The 24,293-nt window shown below is 34.9% G+C and overlaps 1 protein-coding gene across 1 annotated transcript; it reads right to left on the reverse strand.

Moving 5' to 3' along the window:
• Positions 1-6,527: 6,527 nt before the first annotated feature.
• On the reverse strand, positions 6,528-22,804 carry LOC138692120 (zinc finger and SCAN domain-containing protein 2-like). The gene is made up of 5 exons (XM_069815089.1): positions 22,289-22,804; positions 20,096-20,233; positions 18,648-18,785; positions 15,173-15,255; positions 6,528-11,211 (listed from the first exon to the last, which is right to left on the reverse strand). The coding sequence occupies exons 1-5, from the start codon at positions 22,403-22,405 to the stop codon at positions 10,776-10,778; spliced, it is 912 nt and encodes a 303-aa protein (XP_069671190.1). The 5' UTR covers positions 22,406-22,804; the 3' UTR covers positions 6,528-10,775.
• Between the last annotated feature and the right edge of the window lie 1,489 nt (positions 22,805-24,293).

Consider the following 24,293-nt stretch of genomic DNA (forward strand, 5'->3'; position numbering starts at 1 on the left):
CAAAGTTTGAGGCATCAGAACTTCATAGTGTTTAAATTAAAAAGTATTTAAATTTATCGTATTTTCATAAAATTAGCAACTTTAAACTGTTGTAGCTCCGAAATCCTTTCACCAAATGATCAAACTCATGGTTTATTTTGATGCTGAGAAATTAAAGTTTATATTGACATATAAACAGATTTTCTTACTCTTTATGGAAGTGAAGAAATTTAGATTTTTCCTCATTAAGACGCCTTTGGCTAGGAAAAAATATTTTTAAAATATATAGCCTAGTTAAATTCCGCATTGACAGTACAAATAAACACATTTTTTACTGATTGTATGTTGATAAGAAAGTATTGAAAATATAAAATAAAGAAAATAATAGTACGCGCGTGAAGTAACCAGCTGACTGTGAGACAGGAGCTAGCCGAGACAAACAAGGCCAGGAGACAAACAGGTGATGTGTCGTCTAGCAGCGCATGGCTGTGCTAGCTTTATCACAGGTTTTCATAAACACAGGAGTAAAATGACGCCCAACGCTCGCTTATCTTCAGACCTCGGCCAGTGCGTGCGGTACTGCGCCGTTCTAGTCTAGGAGTGTGAAAATAATCTATTTAATACCCTCGAAACGTATTGCCGTACCACTAAGCAAACAATGCCGAATCCCTCTTAATAATGCAAGGTTTTTTCTCAATGCTTTTTTACATCTGTACAAAAAAGGCCAAAAAGCCAAAGGCCAAAGCAAGTAAAATGAGATTATCTGTCTCTCTCTGTGTACAATAAAAATAAGGATTACTTCTTAACATTACCTACCAAATTTCATCTTCAAAATAAGCTCCCATTCAATCTTCTGCAGTAAATGGTTCCAGAGTTCTGAGCGCTGAAAGAGGCTTGTTTCTATAAAATACGCTAAATTTGTCGCTAAATTATACGAAACCCGTTTGACATTCGATAGTATATTTTTGAACAGGCACTCTCCTCAGCACCTTGTATAAATAGGGAAAAAATTAGAGTATAAAAAATGCGAGGTTTTTTTACTGATCGATTTCATATGGAATAGCCCGTATGTACAACATGTAAAACATCAGTTCCAAGTGTTCCAACAGTTTCAACCTCTCATCTGCTTCAGGAACATGTTTCAAAGCTCTCGATTTCACTGGTCAACAACCATTTTGGTGCCAGTCAGATCTGAGTGATTTTAGGTTGACTTTAGGATGCTGATTCAGAATATGGCAACGGTTTTGCTAGATTGGCTCTAGTTTTTGAGATATTGTAAGTCCTACCGAAAAACATAAAAAAAACAGGAAAATAAACATGAAAAGTATAATCTACTCACAAACAGTATGAAAAAAACACATCATAAAAAATATGAAATACATAGTAACATTGGATTCAGTTCATAACAGAAAGCATCATAGTCTTCACAATAATTATTGCTTGAAAAAACTCAGTTTGTATGATTGTCTCCTTTATGAGTGATCAGATTGGAGACTCCAGCAGTCGTCTGCCATCATGTGACTGTCTCATCTTTCTTGATAATTTTCCACCATGATTTGGATGTCTTGATGGAACGTCTGCCCTTGTTCCTCACTGAAATCACTAAGATTGACAATAAATGTATTTAAGTGGCTATGAAGAAAGTGTACTTTTATGCTCATATTAACCTCCAAATTATGACAGTTTGTGAGCATGTTGTGGACCAATTGTTCGTAGTTCTCTCGTTTAAGGTTGCCCAAGAAGTTCCTTACAACAGAGACAAGACTACCCCAGCCAGATGCTTCAGTGTCAATCATGACTTTACTCAAATCTGAATCATTGATGAGCTTGCGAATTTGAGGACCGTCGAAGATTCCTGCTTTAAGTTTTTCACAACTGAGTCCAGGGAAGGATCTGCAAATGTAATTGAACCAATTAGAATTTCTGTCCAAGGCCTTAACAAATTGCTTCATGAGATCTAGCTTTTTATGGAGCGGAGGGAGAATGATTTTGTCCCTATCAATCAAAGACTCATGCATGATGTTCGCTGCACCAACTGGCACACGTTTTCTTGAAGACCATGTCACCTTTTCCCAATGATCTTGCTTAGCTCTACTATCTCACATGCAGATGAAACATGGGTGCTTTGTGTAGCCACTTTGCTGCCCAAGCAAGATGTTGATCATCTTCAAATCAATACAAATAAGCCACCCGTGCTGATGATAACGAAGTTTCTGCAGAACCATATTCATGTTGCTGTATTCTTCATGAAGCTCTGTGGAGTGGGCAAGTTGAATAGATGTGTAACAGCACGCATTTCAAGCTTTCACGAATTTGTCGATAAACAGTCACCAGTCTTCTGGTTCAAATCAAATCAGGATATTTCCACTTCCGTTTCTTGTGTTTATTCAAGTCTTTTACACTCACAACACAAAAATAACAGTCGTCGTATTGATTTCATGGTTCTCTCCATACTATTGGCACTCCAAAGTTTAAACTTTTCGTTTTTCCTTTTGTCCACTTTCATAGAATCTTCACACTGGTTTTACAAACCTTATGGGGAGTCCTAGACTTCTGTTGGTCCCCAAGATGAATACCAAAATATGCCAAACATATTTGCTTTGATGTTCTTACTATTTTTCAGCTTAGTTTATTCACCACACATATAACAGAACTCATCAGAGCAGGTGAGGCAACATCTTCGTAAAGAACTCATATTTCATATTTCATTGCAACAAAGCATAGAAAATGGGAACTTAATATTTAATTCGACACAATATAATGTTACATGACAATAAAACCGAAATTAAAAAAAAAAAATTGAAAGATTCTCCCACATAAGTCAGAATACAAGGTTTATTTGATGAACACCCTGCATCTTAAAAACTAGAGCCAATTTGGAAAAACCAATGGGAGATTCGGATTCAGCATCACCAAAATACCCCATATTCATTGCAACTTCTCTGGCACCTCGAAAAAAATCTTTTTTTGTGGACCAGTGTTTTAGTAAATATTATGCTTATAACCCTAGGAGAGTTTAATAACGATGAGATTAACCGGTGGTATTTTTCGCGGTATATCAATAATTAACACTATGTTAGGGCACCATCAACATATTCTCCATGAATGGCCAGCTAATAATATCACATTTATTAGGGAATTTGATTGGTACAATTAAATTGTGCGATCGTACATGGCTACTGTTGCACGAAGGCCGTGTGGAAAATGGATATTATATCTACTTTCGAATGGAGGTCAATGTTAGGGCTACAATTGGCCTTTGCACACAGCAAAGGAGAGGAAAACTGTTTAGAATTGATCTGTTTATCTGTTGGAACCATGTGGAACGTTGAAGTGATCACTGGAGCTGTGTTATACTCTTTGGAACAGTTGGAACAGCCTCAAACGCTTAACGGCGTCTTATTACGAAAATAATGTACATAGACTCTTAAATTCTGTCTAATATCGAAGAGAATGCAATTAAGAATAATCTGTCACATGGGCACATTTCAGTACAGTGGACGATTTTTGTGTACATAAAAGAAAAAATTGCAAACTTGATGCCTGCCTAACATGACAAGACTTGGCAAAACAAGATCACTTGAAGAGCTGAAATATACAGAGTGTTTAAAAAATACGGGGCATAATTTCAGGTAGGTATTTCCCACATGTAGATAATCAAAATAGTTCATTACAACATGTGTCCGGAAATGCTTCATTTCCGAGTTATGGCCTTCACAACATTGAAATTCACCGGAACGTTTTTCTTTCCGCAGGTCGTTGCCGTCAAAGGAGACATTCACAGGGCACTCCGACAGTTCATTCCGAGGCTGAAATATATAGGTTACTTAATATGCCAAATGACCAGGAGCGGCTCGTCCATAAGAGCTGCAGATCTGCAGCACTCCCTGCTTTGACAGGAAAATAATAATTTTTTGTTTTAATTTTTAGAAGATTTGTTACAGCTTTTATTGGTAAATTGCTTTATATTTCATCTGGCCGGAAATATGTACGATTATCTTATGCATAATCTTTTTGCGCGTCGACTGTATTGGAATTGACACTGCATTCAAAGTCGTTCTGGGATCTTCAGGGTGGGACAGATCATAGAGAGTGTGTCTTGCATGGTCAGGGGGTTGAGAGGTGAAGGGAAGCAAAGGGAAACTGCCGGTGTTTAAAACCCATATTTCGCTGCAGTGGCTTGCAGAGCCAGGCCATAAGGGAAGGTCTTTCCTCCACTCCCACATCGCTATTGTAATACTACGTCAAATGCTGTAGATTCTCTATTCCCTTGAAACTTAATGACAACATTTTTATTTTCTCTTCACATACTTATTGTTGTAGAATCTTATCGAGTTAATATAACGAAATTAATATTTTGCCTTATTATTACAAATATATCCAGCCTCCAGTAGAACCTTAGGATTTGCCTTAACTCAAAATGATTGCAAGAGTAGCATCCTTTTGATATAGCATGTAAAATAAGAGACTTCTTTTCCAGTTTTAGAACATTGTTGACCATCAGTATATCTGAGTGTTGCTTTGGTGTGACGTCTTAGTACTGTAACTTAGCCAATGCAAATGTGCAAGCATGAGTGTGTGTGAATTACAGAATATTAATTTTATTTTTCTCAACTTTCCCTTGGGGAGAAAATTTATGTAATGAAGTGAAATTACAGGGTCGTCCGTTACCCGACTTAAATCTTACTCAAGCTTCATCCAGCCGAAATAGCGCATATATGTAAGGAAGTATAACAATGAAATTTACGCTAAGCATTTGTGGTAACGTGGATGTGAACGAAAAAAAACAATCTGTATTTTGTTTTCCTTGCCCCCTCTTCGCTGGTGATACTGCATAGTCTAGGAGTGGTGTGACAGATTTAGTACATTTGCCCCTAAAAATTAAAAAACACGAGTTTTCGCAATCTCACCTGAAAAATGTTGTTTCATTGGCTATGTTGGGAAAAACTAATACTGCTGCGCAACTAAGTAAAATGAAGAGAACAAACATTCTTAAACATAATCAAGAAATTAAAAAAAAAAAATCGTGAAGTTATTTTAAAAAATGTTGATTGTATCAAATTTTGTGGCCAATGTGAACTTCCCCTTAGGGGACATGATGAAAAAACGATTCGAAGAACTCTAGTGTATTTCGTGAGTAATCTAAACTAGCCTCTCAAAAATCATTTGGAACATGCCACTATTTAAAGGCAATTCTAAAACAATTCAGGATGAACTGGTAGATTGCATGTTGAGTGTCTACCGATTTGAAATTCAGACTGAAATCGGTAGTATTAGGTTTTTTGTTAGCGATTATGGCAAATAATGCCACAGACATCTCCCAATTAAGTCAGGAAATTTTGATTTTTCGATATGTAGTGCATTTATTTTTGTGCTATACTTATTAGTAATGATATCAAGAAGTGAAATTTGTATGTACAAAAATCTATTGCAGCTCCCCCAATCCACAAGTTCACGAGCCGCCACTGCAAATGACAAAGGCATTGATTTCTTATTTTGTCTTAAAGTGTGCTATGAAACAATCTTTATTTAAATACAGAACAGCAAAATAAATCGCGACAAGAAAGTAAACCTAATTCGCATACATAGACGTAGCTAGAAACATCACTGTTTCCAGGTATAATGAATTAAGGCCTGTTACCAAGCAATTCTTTCATTGAAGGTGTCATAATTTTTGTAAGCATTACACCTTCTTTTGTCTCATGATATCGTTACAACATGAGTGATAATGCTTATAATGCAATCAAAAAAAGATTAAGAAAGGACAAGTTCTATGCAGTCTCCTTGGAAAAAGATTCGTGTCAGTGAAAAAATACTAACAAATTATTCATTTCGTTCAAATTTGAATAACAATCACGAGTGAATAAGGTACTATACCATAATAGTTTAATTTAGAATAGAAAATTGTACATTTAACAAGTTTGTCAAATCGTTAATAAAGTTGAAACTGTGTAATCAAGATGTACAAAAAATTGGACGTTATTGTTCTTACAGTTTTACCTCATGGCTAAGGAATGACCAAAAATACCTTGTTTTAGATCTCTTTCTTAGACCATGACCGATTTTTGCACAAAACGAAAATAGCAAGATTAAGTGCAACTGTCAAGTACCATTAGATCTAATTAAAGTAATTATTGTTTTATAAAAAAATCGACCATTCATACGTTGCAAGTATCTCATTCATCTGAGATCTAAGACTTTAAAAGTGCTTCTCAAGACACTCTTGCAACAACTAAACTTCAGATCTCGAGAACTGAGTGCGTAAGTGTTACGAGTGACAAGCGTGGAGCATGAAACTTTCAGCCGGGAAGAGAGGGGCTTGCAAGATATTATGAACTGTCTAAAGAATGAAATTAAACCTTTTTATAAAATCCTCATCGATATTATTTCAAACATAAGATATTTAACAAAATAATGGTTCACAGATAAAAGGTTTACTTCAACTAATTATAAACCTTTCACTATTTTAAGGAAAGTTTATTCTTGATTGAATAAGTACAGGTTATTATTTTTGTACGGAAGAGTTTAAGGAAATAATTTGTTTCTATATCCATATTGATCAATTTTATTCCACTCATACTAAGTACAATATACTTCACATTGCCCGATATATTTCGTAGTCTTGTAGCACAAAGCCTCATAAAGAAGTACTACAAATAAGAAATAACATGATAAATATACAAAATTATATTTACTTTAATAAAATTTTGATAAGTACACTGGAAAGCAACAAAAGTTTTTTATGATTCACAATAAACCATCGAACAGAATCGACAATGTGCATAACTGAACAATGGCGTTATTTCGTAAGTATAAGCCAGTTAATATAAACAAATTCATTCATTCAATGTTCTGCCCGAATGCAGCTATTTCACGCAAACCCAGCTTTCCCCAATCTTTCCTATTTACTGCCTTCCCTTTTGCCTCTTCATATGATCCATAAATCTTAATGCCATCTATTATCCGATATCTTCCTCTGCCCCGAACTCTTCTCCCATTCACTATTCCTTCCAGTGCATCCTTCAGGAGGCAGGTTCTTCTCAACCAGTAACACAACCAATTCCCTTTCATCTTCCTGATCAATTTCAGTATCATTCTTTCTCCAATGAATCTTTCCAACACAGCTTCATTTCTTATTCTGTCTGTCCACTTCATACGTTCCATTCTCCTCCATATCCATATTTCAAATGCTTCTATTAGCTTCTCTTCTCTTCGTCGTAATGGGCATGTTTCTGTCCTATACAATTCCACACGCCATACAAAGCACTTCACTAGTCTCTTCCTTAGTTCTTCCAGAGGTCCACAAAATATGCTAGTTTTCCAATTAAAAACTTCCTTGACCATTACTATCCTCCTTTTGATTTCCTGGCAGCAGCTCATATTACTGCTTACAATACATTCCACATACGTGAAGCTGTCCACTTGGTCTACTGCCTCATTTAGAATTCGCAACTTTACCTTCTATGTTTTCGTTCGTATGACCATGGTTCTCGTCTTATTTGAATCATATCCCATACTACCACCCAGAGCTGTCATTTAGCTTCAGAGGCAAATTCCTTAGTATCATCTCTTCTGCTAACAACGCCATATAATCAGCAAATCGTATGTACTTTATCCTTCCTCCTGTTATCATTCCTCGCGTGTTCTGAAACAATCCTTCAAACACAGATAAACTTACTATCAAATTTAAAACAAAGAATTCTTTAAGAATTCAAGTGGTAGATTAATACTGAAAGCGAGTCTACTGAAATTCTGTGTTAGACACCACGAATTAACATCACAGTCTACTATATACAGTCGCGAAGCTTGAGGTGATTTTTTGCAAATCTCGTGATAAAGCGCTCCAAGCGGTTAGCAACTAGAAACAATATACTGTCCACGGTCGACTTTGGACTGTGTCGTATTTCCATCGAGTGCTAGCTCGTTGCGTATTTCACATTGATGCTTGTGAAATGTTCGTTATTGGTTGTAATGAAAATGTTAATGGCTAAAATAGAATAATTGGAATAATAATATTTTACTAGAGACGTAGAAAAATTAAGTTTATTTTAATAAAATTTATTTATCACGTTTTATTTTCAATTCTGGTGGGATTATTATTGCTTAGGCCTACTTTTTTTTTTCAAAGGATATGTTTTTAATTATAGCTGTTAATTTTGTTGTTATTTTTATTTGTTGCTTTACTAGAGACGTAGAAAAAGTATGTTACAATAAAATTTATTTATCACGTTTTATTTCCAATTCTGGTGTGATTATTATTGCTTTACCTAATCCCACTTTGTTAACTACGTAAGCCTACACGTACCGGCACACGTAAGTTACTCCATTAATTCATATTTCCATTATTATTGTTGTAAAGGGAAATGCAAATTAATACTTATTGGTTTCATAGTTAATTATCGCTATAATCTTGAATGAGTGAAGCTATTATAGTAAATTTCAGTTCGTTTTGCACAAACAAAAATAATATTAACCTATTTCTTGCAGGCATCTTCGAGTTTATGGTGGAATTTAATACAATTCATTAAAATAATAAATTAACTATATGCATTTAATATTTCAATAATGGAAGGAAGGTGTTAATTTTTCCAAAAGAACACAACGAAAGTGTAACATATTTTGACAACTACTAGGAGAACTGCGATGATGAGGCGATAGTTGCGATCCTAGTGGTGGGCAACTACCCATGTTTGCATTTTTACTACATATTGAACTTCGCGACTGTATATAGTAGACTGTGTTAACATGATATGTTGTACTGTAACAGTATTTCCGTTCTCGTTGTAGTTTTCGTTCCTGGTTTATTGTGGATTAGGCCTAAAATTTTTAGCTTACAGGACAGAGAAAAACACATTCCACAGTCAGCGCATTACCAAATCTTTTAGTCACTGTTTCAAAACATATTTGAAATAGCCTTGCAAAATAAACACGTTTCAGAGATATCAGACATGAAAGGATTCTCGTCTGTAGGCGTTAAGGGCTTTTTAAGATATCCGCCCGCGAAAAAAAAATTACCAAAAAACTCGCATTAGAAAGGATTGTTACCAATGGGTTGCAGTACATCAATGCTAAAGCTATTAAGGCTGGTTCACAATAAACCGGGAACAAAAATCAGAATGAAAACGAGAAGCAGAGGACGTGAATATGAAAATTTTTTATTCACAATAAACCGAGAACGTAGACGATTATGCGTATCAATATGCATGTCAATAACGATATTTAAAGTCGATATTACGCATTCTGATGTTATTTGTGTATAATTGACCAATGGCGTTCTCTCATGAGTACAAGGCAGCCAACATAAACACAGGTTAACCAACTTCGAAATTTCAACTGAAACGTTTCATTAGGTACGGTACTATAATATATGCCCATGCATCTTTATTATCACAACCTATTTTAAGTCTACCATAACGTAAAATAATTAGAGAATAAACATTCGTAATAGAACAAATATGAACAGAACAGTAGTTATCGAATTGAAGCATGAATATGTGGTGTGTAATACAACTAATACTGTAATAAAATATGATTCGCTTCCGATCGGTGTTCAAAGACGCAGCTATTGGAAGCCATGTATTCTCCTTCATTTTCTCATCTTTATACGAGGCGCGCCGCTTATCGTAAACGTGAGGATTTTCCTCAACACTCAATATTAGAATCTCATCAAATAAAACTTGCTCCATAATGCACACTACAGAACAAAACAATGCATAGGTTATATCACGGTCTTCTTGCTACAAAATAGCTTTTAGATGGCAAAAGAATGAATCTAGTGAGCTGTGATCGGAAACGTGAACGCCAAAGTTGAAAATGGCCAACTCTCCGTTTCCGATCTCGGGCTCCGGCAAGCCTTTCGTTAATTGTGAATGCTCAGATTTAAATGTACACATTTTAACAATTTTAAAGTTTTCGTTTTCGTTCCGATTCTCGTTTCCGGTTTATTGTGAACCAGCCTTTAGCGAAAGACATTTGACGGTCGTCACGCCAAGGTTCTTCGTCTATGTGATAGAGTTCATGGTATTCATGACTACTAAGCTCAGATAGTCATTCTAAATGAATATCGCATTTCAAAGGTCTGACGAATTAATGCTGCCGTTCATGTTTTCTTAGGATATGCCTTTTCAGAGAATTCAAATACGAGAATGACTTACCACAAACATCACATTTGAAAGGTTTCTGGCCTGTGTGCAGCCGTTCATGGTTTTTTAGGCCAATCGACAGAGTGAAGCATTTACCACATATATCACATTTGAAAGGTTTCTCGCCGGTGTGCAGTTTTTTATGCTTTTTTAAGATACTCGATCGAGAAAAGCATTTACCACAAACATCACATGTGAAAGGCTTCTCGCCAGAGTGCAGGCGTTTATGTGTTTTCATATAACTCATACGAGAGAAAGACTTACAACAAACATCACATGTGAAAGGCTTCTCGCCAGAGTGCAAGCGTTTATGCGTTTTCATATAACTCATATGAGAGAAAGACTTACAACAAACATCACATGTGAAAGGTTTCTCCCCTGTGTGGACACGTACGTGGACTTTTAGGGTACTAGACTTAGTGAAACACTTACCACAAACGTCACATTTGAAAGGCTTCTCGCCCGTGTGCAGAGGTTCATGGGTTTTTAGGGAACCCGACTGAGAGAAACACTTCCCACAAACATCACATTTGAAAGGCTTCCCACCTGTGTGCACACGTGCATGTATTCTCAGGGAACTCAACTGCGAGAAAAAATTACCACACACATCACACTTGTAAGGTTTTTCGTAGGTGTGCGTGTGTTTATGAGCTTTCAAGTACCGCAAAATAGAGAAACACCACAAACATCACATTTGAAAGGTTTCGAGGCAGTGTGCACGCGTTGATGTGCTTTCAGGTAATACGACTGAGCGTAAAACTTGCCACAAACATCACATCTGAAACGATTCTCCTCAGTGTGCAGGCGTTTATGGGTTTTTAGGTTATGAGAGTTTGAAAAACACTTCGCACAAACATCGCATTTGAAACTTTCCTTGCCTAAGTCATTGGATAAATGACTGTTCAGTTTTTCCGCAGTTGAGAAACATATTTTAGAGGATTCTAATTCCAATTGTTTCTCATCTTCACGAGTCCGCACAGGTTTTCCCAAGGAACTTGAATTCCTGGGAATCTCGCGCACAATCTCGTTCTCTGCAAGAGCAAGTCTGCCCAATTCTGATGATACAGTCCTCAGATTGGTAGCTGTAATCCTGAATTAAATATACTATCAGTCTATAAAATAGTCGTAACAAATATATATATACATTTATTGAATATTCAAATGAAAGCGAACCTATTTCATGAGGAAGTACATTACGATTATAGATACAGTCTTGTAATTAATTAATGATAATGATGGAAGTATCAAAATGTCTCAACAATTTGGACTTCACCTGTACAATAAATTTTATAAGGATTACACCAGGTTAGTCAACTCATAGCTTTTATTTTTAATAAACCTCTCTGTTCAAACTCACCTGCCTTTGCTTTATTCTTTATCGACAATCATGCTATTTTAGGCACCTCAGCACATATGTGGACTTCGGTCCTGCGTTCATAGACATCTATGACGTAGTGCAGAGGGCGGCCACTAGAGGGAACCCAAGAGTTGGAGCTTAATCTGAGACGATTCTAACCGGCGTCAGAGTTGTATCTGGTGTGGCTTAGTGGATAAAGCATCAGCACGTAGAGCTGAAAACCCGGGTTCAAATCCCGGCGCCGGAGAGAATTTTTCTCCGTTCCATTACTCTTTCATCGTATGATGACGCAGAATATCTGCATGGAAATATCATATGTACTTCGGTACATTAAAATAATATATGTATGATATACGTAAATCACTTCGTGATTTAAGACGGCGCTTATTCCGTCGGATCCCGGCCAACTAGTCACTCATATCGAGTGCACCTCAGCACATGTGTGGACTTCGGTCCTGCGTTCATAGACATCTATGACGTAGTGCAGAGGGCGGCCACTAGAGGGAACCCAAGAGTTGGAGCTTAATCTGAGACGATTCTAACCGGCGTCGGAGTTGTATCCGGTGTGGCTTAGTGGATAAAGCATCAGCACGTAGAGCTGAAAACCCGGGTTCAAATCACAGCGCTGGAGAGAATTTTTCTCCGTTCTATTGCTCTTTCTTCGTATTTTAGGTAATTGTTTCGAAATTCGGGATTACAAATGTGCTATAACGTTTTCTATTTCTTATTCTTGTGATATGTGAGATCTTTATAGTTTGCTATTTCTGTCACTTTAAAATTAGAATAATTTTCAGGGGAACATAACTGATTCCCTTTCATAGTAGCGTAATCATGAAAAAATCTGTATTGGTATTATCTCTAACTTGATATGTGTTGTTTTCCGAACTTTAAATCCATAACAATGCTTTAAAAGTTCTGCAATAATTTAAATTACAATTGTAAAAGAATATAGGCATTTTTAAATAATGTTTATGCCTTATTTCTTCTTCTTTTGTACAAGTTGTTATATAAATTAATTACACTTAAGGGGAGAGGATAGTATTTTGTGCTGAAAAATGAGTAAATTTTCAAAAAAAAAAATCTTTAAAATACCCTGTGATATGTGTGGAACGCATAGGATAACATTTTGTGGGTATTTTTGCCCTTATCGGATGTTGAGTCGCCATTTTTAAACTTCCTGCGTTATGGATTTTTAAATCACTCGCCTACTTTTATTGTTTGCGGTAAATTAAATTATGAAAACTTTTTTTTTTTCTTTAAAATACCCTTTGATATGTGTGGAATGCATTGCACAACATTTTGTGGGTATTTGTGCCATTATCGGATGTTGAGACGTCATTTTTAAACTTACTGCGCTATGAATTTTTAAGTAACACGCCCGCATTTATCGGTTTCCAGTAACTTCATTTTTTTTGCTACATTGCCAAGAAAAATGGATATAATTTCTGATCTATTAAAGATACATGCATGAAATTTACAACACACATTCTTTAGACTATTAGGAAACTTTTCTCTGTAACAGAATTTTGTTCATTGATTTCATTTAAAAAATACGTCCGTTTGTTTGCAAAAGGAAATCGGAAAACTGTTATTAAATTTTAATTGTTTCTTTTACAAACGTAGGGACTAATATCAAAATTCTGTTACAGACAGTTTATAGAACATGCATTTACAAATACATTGCAAAAAACTGTTTGAATCTATCTTTAAAAACGGTTTAGATATATCGGGTTTAGTACAATCCTGAATTGGGTATATTTTTTTCAAATTTTGGCCCCCCTATTTTTTTTTTTTTCAAAATACTTTTAGTTGCTTGAGTTGACACAGCTATGAGCTCTCTACATAAAATAAATTCATATTTTACAACATATAAGAAAAAAGTTTTAAAAAATACCATCCTCTCCCCTTAATTTACTGCTGACTATTGTGGTTGACGTATTTCAGGCACTAATAACATGAATTGTTTCATTTACAAGATTGTGATTTTCACTACAACTACAACGCCTTACTAACAGTACCACGTTCTACATCCCTGTCTGAAGGCTGAGTAGTCATACAGTTATAAGCAGTCTTTTACAGAGAATCACCCGGTTATCCCATAACCATAACCTCTAAATCATAAGTTGCTATGCTGATTTCGTAGCAGCTCTGCTCTAAACTCACAGAATGTGAGCTATATTGGAGAGTAATAGAGTTAACGACTTTACTGCTAAGAACTCTGCATTAGTTAATAACAACACCAACAAGTCTTGTGTCTGAGTGGGACAGTAGGGCTAGGTCTATGCAGTGGAAGAAGAGTCAGTGGCTAAACATAAAGAAATCCAACCCCTCATGAAACATTGTTAATGAACCCTTGTATGTATTATTGTATAAATAATTTATTAAATGGCGATCTTACTCGTGTTAATTGTGTAAGCATGTGCGGCTTACACTTGTTTCGGTGCTTCTTCACACCGTCCTCAGAGCCAACTAGATCTTGGCGTCATTTCGAACTTCACTGCCTGTTGTGTGGGTGCGTTCTTATGATGAAGAGTTGTGTCAAATAGTGTGTGTTTTCTGAAATTGATCCGTGTGTTGAGAATTTGATCAGGGTGTGGTTTAGTGTGTCTATATATTTCATATTGTTCTAGTGTGTTGAGTTTTTGGTTTGTATGTGTAGAATTTCAATGTGTGTAATTATGTTATTGTATGTGTGGTTAGCATTAGTTATGTGTTCGGCATATGTAGATATATTGTGTCCTCTGGTTATTGCTTTAATGTGTTCTTTGTATCGATTTTCGAATGATCTCTGGTTGGGGAGTTGGTATAGCGCTCGCCTTCTATGCCCAAGGTTGCGGGTTCGATCCCGGACCAGGTCGATGGCATTTTAGTGTGCTTAAATGTGACAGGCTTATGTCAGTAGATTTACTGGGATGTAAAAGAACTCCTGTGGGACAAAATTCTGGCACATCCGGCGACGCTGATATAACCTCTGCAGTTCCGAGCGTCGTTAAATAAAACATAACATTTTAACATTCGAATGATCTGCCTGTCTGTCCAATGTAGAAACTGTCGCAACTATTGCATGTGAGCTTGTATACGCCTATGTGGTTGTATTTATTTGTTTGTGTTCTTTGTGTGTTGAGATGTCTTTGTAGTGTGTTTTCTGTTCTGTATGTTATCTTCTACTGTATTTCTGCTTTCTGAATGAAGATGCGATCTTATGTGTGCTTTTGTTTTCGTATGTTAGTGTAATATATTTCTTGTGTTCTTGTGATTGTGTTGTGGTTTGAGTGTTTTTCTGTTTGTTGAGTTTTTGTTTTGTCTTCCTTATTATGTTGTCTATTATGTTTGGGTTGTAACCATTTTCTTGTGTTATGTATTTGATTGTGGTTACTTCTTCATTGTAGTGTTGTTGGCTCATGGGTATGTTGAGTAATCTGTGTACCATTGTCCTGAATGCAGCATGTTTGTGTCGTGTGGGGTGTTTAGATGTGTTGTGTATGTGTGTGGTGGTTGGTTTTCGGCATATTTTGAAGGTGTGTTTGTTGTCAACTTTTGTTATGGTGATGTCTAGGAAATTTATGGAGTTATTGTTTTGGAGTTCCAGTGTGTATTGGAGTTTAGGTTGTATTTTTTTATGTATTCGTGTAGTTTGTGTATTTATCCTTTAAACACAATGAATTCTACGTGAAGACTAGTACACCACACTCACCTTTTGGTTAAAATCTCGTTGTCCTCTCCAGTTACATCTATTCTTGGCTTCTCAATCACTGTGCCCATGTCTCTTTTCTCTTCCTAAAAATACAGAGGAAATAAAACACAAAGATAGCACTAGTTACAATAACAAAAGCCCATCAAGTTTAGATTCCACAGTACTCCAATTAAGTCGTATTAGGCCTACCAGAGTTTTAGCTAAAAGAAGTAAATTCTCGGAGCAGATTTTTCATGGATAATTCTTTCACTTATAGAACAGCGTTTTCCACCCTTTTTCATCAAGTGGCACAATAAAGGTGCAATTATTTAAAATCCTGCGGCACTCTAAAGGTGTTTTCTTCCAAGCAGGAAGGGAATTTTGAGGGTTTTAGGACAGAATGATTGCTACCAAATACAAATAAAGCAGATAAATGTATATGCATTAATATATCAAATACAACAGTTTTAGCGATGGCCTTGTATGTCCAAGGTTACGGGTTCTATCCCGGGCCAGGTCGATGGCATTTAAGTGTACTTAAATGCGACAGGTTCATGTCAGTAGATTTACTATCATGTAAAAGAACTCCTGAGGGACAAAATTCCGGCACATCGGCGACGCTGATATAACCTCTGGAGTTGCGAGCATCGTTAAATAAAACATAACATTTAACATTAACAACAGTTTTAATATTATATTAATTATTTCTTAGTCAACATATCGGGCAATAAATGGTGAAAGGCATATGGTACAAAAAAAAAAAACTAAGCGACGAGAACCAAAATACATATTATTCATAAATTGGACTAACACAATTTATGTAGCTTTATTTAAAGTTTGTGATAGAAATGGAAAATTTAATGACAGAGATTTATTCCAGTGCAATCATTTGTGATTATTTTGAGTTTTTTTTTATTTGTTATTTAGGAAATTAGAAAAAAAATACAATATCATCACATTGTTGCTAATCATTTAATAAGTGAAACATTTTCTTCCATTAAGATAAATATAATTTTAATTTTAATTAAATTTAATTAATTATTTTAAATTCTAATTTTACGGATCTGGCTACCCGAGATGCACGTCAGCCATTCTCATCTCTGCTGACTGTACAACTATGCTGTGTTTACTGAAGGCTGACTGAGACTGATTCCGCATTCTGCCGCACACGAGTGGATCGTTAGAGTGTGCCGTGGCAAACTGGAGGAAAATGACTGTTATGGAATAACTAATTAACTACTGTATAGCCCTAATTGCAGAAATTATTTATGAACGAACAATTTGATTTATAGTGACGAATATGGTAGATTATTCAAGTGCTTTATTTTACGACACAGTCAACTGTAATGGTTCTCTAATATCTGACCGAAATACAGGTGACAATGGAAGCGAAATGAGTACAAGATCCAGCACCGAAAGTTCGCCAGCATTTGTTCTCAATAACTGTTTAAAGAATAAAACAAGAAAAAGTTCAACCAGGTAATTCTTACATTAGCAGGTACCTATATAATGGCCTGATTCAGTTTGCTTTTGATAGCACTTCTGTGCTCGTAACACCAGCAGTTAAAAATCGTATTCTAGTGACTATTACACTACGTCACACTTACTTTTGACCAAATAAACCGGTACGAAAGGACGTCTTTCAACCAATCATGGCTGCTTATCGCATAATTGTATTGCGTCCCTAGCATTTGTTTAATTTTACCGCGTCCCTAGCGTTTGTTTCTTTTTATCACTACCCCAGCATTTGTTTCTTTGTTTGCCAACATTTCAAAGTGCACTGGTCTGGACGTCAAAAAACAGAAAATTACAAACCACTCCAGTCGATGCATAGCACTTTCAAATACGACTTGCATTGGCATTCAAGAACAAGAATTAATAATGATCACTGGTCATACATATAGAGCACCATTCGGAAATCCTGAATAATTTGGGGGATACACCATGTACATCAACGAGTTCACTTCTTTTATGCACACATCCAATATAACATCAACTGAACCACAAACCACTAAAACATTTAAATTTGAAAATTGTACTTTGAATAATTGTTTCTTTTAAAATTATTCCTGTTTATTTTTTATTTCATCATCGTTAATTAAAACGTTTCTTGTTTATTTCATCATCCCTAATTAAAACTTTTCTAACACTTGTTTATATAATTTAGGTTATGTTTGTTATAGCTTCTGCTACATATTATTATGGATAGTCACGTATCAGAGATTGTTTAATACTAAGATTTATTGAAAATCATCTGTCAAGTGACGTTGATTAGTGGGATCCAGATGATTCAAGTTGAATGCAAATGTTTTAATAAAAATGAAACTGAACGAGTTAGATACTAGTATTTAAGTCGTTGCTAGTAACCGTCCACAGAGTTCAATGAAGATTCCATAGATGGCACAACTGATAATAAGAAAATATAATAATAAAACGCTACGGATATCCAGGTTAATGTTGAGATGGTATAATAATGCATTTGAAGACACTTGTATTTTGGTAACCCAATTAATATTTTATTGTATTGGAGTACTTTGTTACTTCTAATCTTTATATACTTTCTTCTATTCATGTAATAGTCAATTAAATTCCACTCGAGTTTCGATTTTCTTTAGATAAATCAAAACCTCTAGTGAGATTACTGTTGATAATGAAATGTTGCGCATACGTGAATAACAACGTTAATACTGTCTAATTTATTCCAGTTTAGCTCCATAATTTCTGCCAGGCAAAATATGTACTGGTACGATGAAATTATACTAAAGATCCTGTATACAAAGATTCCTTAGCCGTGACCATAATGATCATTACACCACATCGTAGAAATAAAATTGGTTGGAAAATTCGTTCAACCATTTCGTGAACTTGATAACTTGAAAACAGTAAAAGAAATAAACAGTAGTTTCATGGATGCTGTAACTGTACATATATATCAGAATATTTTGTCAAATTTAGAACCTGTTCTGGAATGCATTCCAAATAAGCTACATACTTTATCTTAAACTTACAAAATACATTTTCATTACGGATAATATAACGTTCTACAAAAGATACATTACAAATACGTAAATACTTGAAAACAAAGGGTGGACAACAAATGAAGATCAGTGATAATGTTTCCAAATACATCTAAACCAAACTCAATTACTTGCAAATAGTACAAGTTAATGAGAATATTGACAAAGACACAGAGAATACAAAAAGAAGTAGCGTCTTTAAGAATAACATTTTTTCAAACCAACTGTTGGAATGTGTAACTTTGCAAACATTAAGAGTATAACAACCTTCTCCGTGTTCATCATTAAAACATAAAACGAGATAACAGTTCAACATTAGTTCTCTGCAACATGACATAAATTGTAATAGTAAATAGTGCTGAGTGTTTTTGTCTCTGATATACAGAGAAAGGCACTGCGAGCACTATTGTCAGTTACAATCTAAATACAATATAAAAGTCGAAGAAGAAAACACAGTGCATTCCTTGTGCTCCACTCACCTCTGGTTCTCGTTTGACAACAGGGAAAGAAATTGGCACCGGATCTTCGTCAAATTTTACCCCTGATCTGAGATCAGAGCTCTGGTTTACATATTCCTCTTTTATGCCAGTCACATGATGATCCAAGAAATTCCGTTCCTGCAGTACAAAGAGACGTCTTAAAAGGGCAATTTATTACAGGGTGTTAAAAGACGACTTTTAACGTTACAACTGCTCTCTATATATCTGCATGTAACGCCTTGACATGATGAATATGGCCTGGATTCATATGCAAATGCAAATTTTTCATCAAAAGCCAATTTTTGTACATGCTATGAACGTCAGTAATAATACGAAAAGATGATCGTGCATATTTCAGCCATTCCTGTATATAATATACTATTGTGCATATATTGTAGCATATGTTCAAGATTGTGGTGGATTAAAAGCAAAATATTAATAATAATAATAATAACAATAATAATAGTAATAATAATTGTAGTAGTATTAATAAAATAATAATAATAATAATAACAGTAGTAATAACAATATTAGTAGTAATAATAATAAAAAATAATAATGATAGTAATAATAATAGTAGTAGTAATAATAATAATAACGATTATAATAATAATAATAATAATAATAATAATAATAATAAAAATAATAATAATAATAGCAGTAGTAATATTAATAATAATAATAATAATAACAAAAGAACAACAATAATAATAATAATAATAATAATAATAATAATAATTGTAGTAGTAATAATAAATTAATAATAATAAGAATAATAATAATAATAACAATAATAACAGTAGTAATAACAATATTAGTAGTAATAATAATAAAAATAATAATAGTAATAATAATAGTAGTAGTAATAATAATAGTAATAATAACAATAATAATAATAACGATAATAATAATAATAATAAATAATAATAATAATAATAATAAAATAATAACAATAATAATAATAATAAAATAATAATAATAATAATAACGATGATAGTAATAATAATAATAATAATAATAACACACTCTGGATTGTGTTAGCATAGACTTCCGCGGCAGGTGCACATGGTGTGTGGAGAAATTTCTGGCCTTATACCGCGTTGTCTTGGTGCTAGTGGCTGACGTTTCGACCACTGTGTTGTGGTCATCTTCAGAGCAGTGGAATAAGGTAATAGTGTCCGAGCTTATATATTGTAGGAGTCGCAATGGGAGACGATTTCCAATAATAGATCGAAAGTCCTCCTGGACTTTTTTTCATCAGAATGAATCCAGAAATCAAGTCCTAGAGTACTGCCCAACCTCTGTGAATCTCCCTGTATATATGAGGTTTTATTGCCAAATCACAGAATGAAATACGCTGCAGTTAAATAGACAACGTACATTACAATCAAAACATAACATAAACATTGGAAGAAGAAGACACAATGCATTCTTTGTTCTCCACTCACCTCAGGTTCATGTTTCACCATAGGAAACGAAATTGGCACCGGATCTTCCTCAAATTGTATCTCAGTTGTGAGATCTTGGCTCTGGTCCTCATATTCCTCCTTCATACCAGTCACATCCTGAACCGAAAAATTCAGTTCCTGCAGTACAAAGAGAAGTATTAAATGGGCAATTTAATACAGAGTGTTCCATGACGACTTCTAACTTTACAAGTTGCTCCTATGTGTCTGTATGTCACAGCCTGATCACAACGGACGTATGTGGTTCACATTACGATGAATAAGGACAGGAATCATATGCAAATGCATATTTTCATGCAAAAACATTTGTTATACTTGTTATTAACGTCTTTGGTGATGAATATGCAAAGTTAACTCTGCACACTTGTTTAATATTTCGGCCATTCCGCATATAATACACTACTGTGCATTATACTTAGCATATCTTCAACACTGTGTTAGATTAGCAACAATATTTGCGTTAGTAAAAGAAACAATTAGAGTCTGGATTATTCCCTAGTCAGCACGTAATATTCTTTGCTTGACTGTACTCGATGGCTAAAAACCCCTTGTGTATGAAGGGAAACTGTGGAAAAAACACGACTGCCCGATTTTGTTCTATTGAACTACTCAGCAAAATTCTTTTCACAAGGTGCAAGTAAATGGGTACTTAAAGGGAGAGGACGATATTTTTTGGTGTAAAATGAGTAGATTAAAAAAAAAATCTTTAGAATACTCTGTGATGTGTGGAATAGATTGCATAAAATGTTGTGAGTATTTGTGCCCTTACCGTATGTTGAGACGCTATTTTTAAACTTCCTGCGCTATGGATTTTTAAATCAGACGCCCCCTTTTATCTTTATTTCCGGTAACTTCACTTTTTTGCTACATTGCCAGACAAAAATGGATATAATTTCTGAACTATTGAAGATATATGCATGAAATTTCGTACACACATTCTTTAGACCATTAGAAATATTTTCTCTGTAACAGAATTTTGTTAATTGTTTTCATTTTAAAAATATGACCGTTTGTTTGCAAAAAAGAAATTAAAAATTGTTATTAAATTTTAATTGTTTATTTTACAAACGTAGGGACTAATATCAAAATTCTGTTACAGACAGATTTTAGAGCATGCTTTTACAAGCACATTGCAAAAAGCTGTTTGAATCTATCTTTACAAACGGTTTAGATATATCGGTTTTAGTAAAATTCTGCAATGGATATATATTTTTTTTCAAATCTGGCCCCCAATTTTTTTTTTAATTTAAATTTGGTTGTGTTGCCACAGCTACGAGGTCTCCACATACAAAAGATTAATATTTTACACCAAATGGAAAAAAAAGTTTAAAAAAATACCATCCTCTCCCCTTAAGTGGCCATTCAGACGCTCAGGTAGGCGATATGGCCCACTTAGATGATCTTGCAATCTGCAATGCCGACCGTGATATTTACAGCGAAACTCACATGATCGCCTTAATCTGGGTTCACAGACCGTAAGTTCCATATTATCCAAAAATGTTCAGTAGGGCATCCTCTATTAGTTGCTCAATTCTTGCAATCAGTTACTGAATCACCCACTACACGGAGACACCCTAGTTTACAACTTGCTTTTATTTTCCTTTCGATTTCGATCTGGAATATTAATTTAATTCTTGTGATTTGGACAAAGTTTAGATTTTCGTACAATAACATTGATTTCTATACACTTTATCTTCGTAATCTATGCTGTATGCATAGTTATTATATTTTAGTTTGACACCCTAAATCTTTATGAAGCAATTGCGATAATATCTGCACCTGCACCTAGCCTAAAACGAAATTAATAATTTGAAACCGTACCGTAATTGGGTATTTTAGGTAAAAATACAGAGAAAACAAAAGAAAATCGAGTTCCTAAGTATAACAACTCATTAATTAATACATTGCATAAATGTGTAGCTTTGCAATATTAACAGTAACTGAAACAAGAAACTTCGTTTTCAAACTTGAAACATGAAACCAAGTACCAATTAAACAATAGACTTCTCTGCAACATGACATAACTTGCAATAGTAAATATTGATGATATTTATTCTATCTCTATCATAGAGTGCAAGGCACTACCAGTACTGTTGTAAAGAGGTAATGTCCTTAAAATCAAAATATAAGATAAATACTTGAAGAACAACAGTGCATTCCTTGTGGTCCACTCACCTCAGGTTCACGTTTCAATACAGCGGACAATATTGGCACGGGATCTTCCTCAGATTTCACCTCTGATGTGAGGGCACGTCCCTGGCCCACATATTCCTTGGAGTAGTGAGACATCATTTCTTAGGACTATGTATGACTATACTGACGATCGTTAAATTGTTTCCTGCACTACCTCCATGATGTTACACGGTCAGGTCAGGGCCTGCTGAATCCTTAACAAAGTTTCTTCCAGATGGCCGTGAGGTGATAGGGGAGACAGAGAAGTTCGCTATTAATAAGGCTGTAGTTTCATGTTTCATCCTTCATTGATGTTATTTATTTTTAGTATTATCAGTTTTCTGCAAATATTGCTGATTAAAAGTTTCACGATAGAACATCCACCCTCCACTGTAAAGGAATACTGCACACTTGTATCACTGCCAATGTCAATTACCTTGAAAATGCGTAGGCTTTTTAGTGTGGAATAGTAGAAACCGGATGTGATCAGTTTCGGAGTTGTATGACTACCCGACTCGCCCTAATTACATATTCTTACTTCTATACCAAATCTGTCCTGCGTGAATGAAGAACACCGCCATATTTCTTTAATGTCCTGTAATTTGACGCAGAGAATAAAGATGATTTCAGTGTCGCCAACACCTCTGACATAATAGTAGGGGCGAAGGGGACCATTAGAACAGATTGAATTTATCATCTCAACACATAATTCTCATTAAGTGGCCAATACTAAGAGCAGATGACAGGCCTTCTCATGCACTGGCTGCTATTATCCTTCCATTTAATTTATGGTTTTGAACTCAGTGGATGCATTTGTGTTATTAGAAACTTTTTTTTCCCCCCACTTCTTAAGGATATTCTGACATCATGAACGTTTCAGAGAAGAGTTTCATTATGTTATATTAGAGCCTAATAAATTCAGATTTCGAAAATAATTGTAGATATCTAATATTTACTTCTTGGTTTTAATGAAAGGTCGTAGTTGATAATGGCATATGGAGCACAATGTTAAGAACTGTTCCACAACATTAACTTAACAATACTGTGAAAAGCTAGGTATTTAAAGTTTAATATAACGTATTTATTCATGAAATGGCTGGGGGGTGGGGGTGAAATCCGAAATGCAATTAAGCCTGGTTTGTGACTTTCCCCTCAGTATCTAAATTGACGGGTTTTTTTGTTTAAATTGAATTCAATTTAAATAATTAGTTACTGAGACTGTCAAGTTTTGAAATTGAAGTCCTGTATGTAATTTCTGCAAATACAAAATTCTGAGATGTTTATTAAGCAATGTCTTATATTTCTTCGCCATTTTATATTTAAAAAATTGATAATGGATTGAATAAAAAATGTAAATAGAAAAACTGTACGAATGTGCCTGTTTCTTTCCTACACACTTAACCTCACCTGTCACATAATATTACACACCTAGCCTATAACTTGTAAATGTATGATTTTGAATTCCCAATTTTAGGAAAAGGGCTGTTTTGTGTTAGAAACCTTCACTCATTTCAGGGGACCTTGAAAGATTTGTAAATGATCTTCATCTCAACATTGATGTTGACAAGTTTCATGAATATTTTTGTACCTTTAAAATATCATTACTTACTGACTTACTGGCTTTTAAGGAACCCGGAGATTCATTGCCGCCGTCACATAAGCCCGCCATCGGTCCTAATCCTTAGCAAGATTAATCCATTCTCTCTCATCATATCCCACCTCCTTCAAATCCATTTTTATATTATCTTCCCATCTACGTCTCGGCCTCCCTCTTATTCCTTTTCTGTGGTCATGCCAGAGAATCAGTCCCATTCCGAGGCTTATTTGAAGGATTCGTAACAAGCTGTTTTTTACGGTGATGGGTTGTTATCCCTTCGCCCAATCCCCAAGGTGAAGGACAACCCCTCATCGGCTGTCCGCGACTGCTTATTCAATATATTCATAGCTACCCTCCATATCATTAAATGCAATAAATGAAAATGATTTGGAAAGAAACTTGTCGTCTTTA

This window comes from Periplaneta americana, chromosome 16 (assembly GCF_040183065.1).
Source record: "Periplaneta americana isolate PAMFEO1 chromosome 16, P.americana_PAMFEO1_priV1, whole genome shotgun sequence".
In the NCBI taxonomy this organism is placed as follows: Eukaryota; Metazoa; Arthropoda; class Insecta; order Blattodea; family Blattidae; genus Periplaneta; species Periplaneta americana.

Bases quoted from the DNA above. Each gene is read 5' to 3' on its own strand.
- LOC138692120 (XM_069815089.1), bottom strand. From the start codon at position 22,405: ATGATGTCTCACTACTCCAAGGAATATGTGGGCCAGGGACGTGCCCTC. The intron at 15,256-18,647 runs GTGAGTGGAGCA...CTGTATTTTTAG, and splicing joins TTGTCAAACGAGAACCAGAG to GAAGAGAAAAGAGACATGGG. The intron at 11,212-15,172 runs GTGAGTGTGGTG...TATTTAATTCAG, and splicing joins AACGAGATTTTAACCAAAAG to GATTACAGCTACCAATCTGA.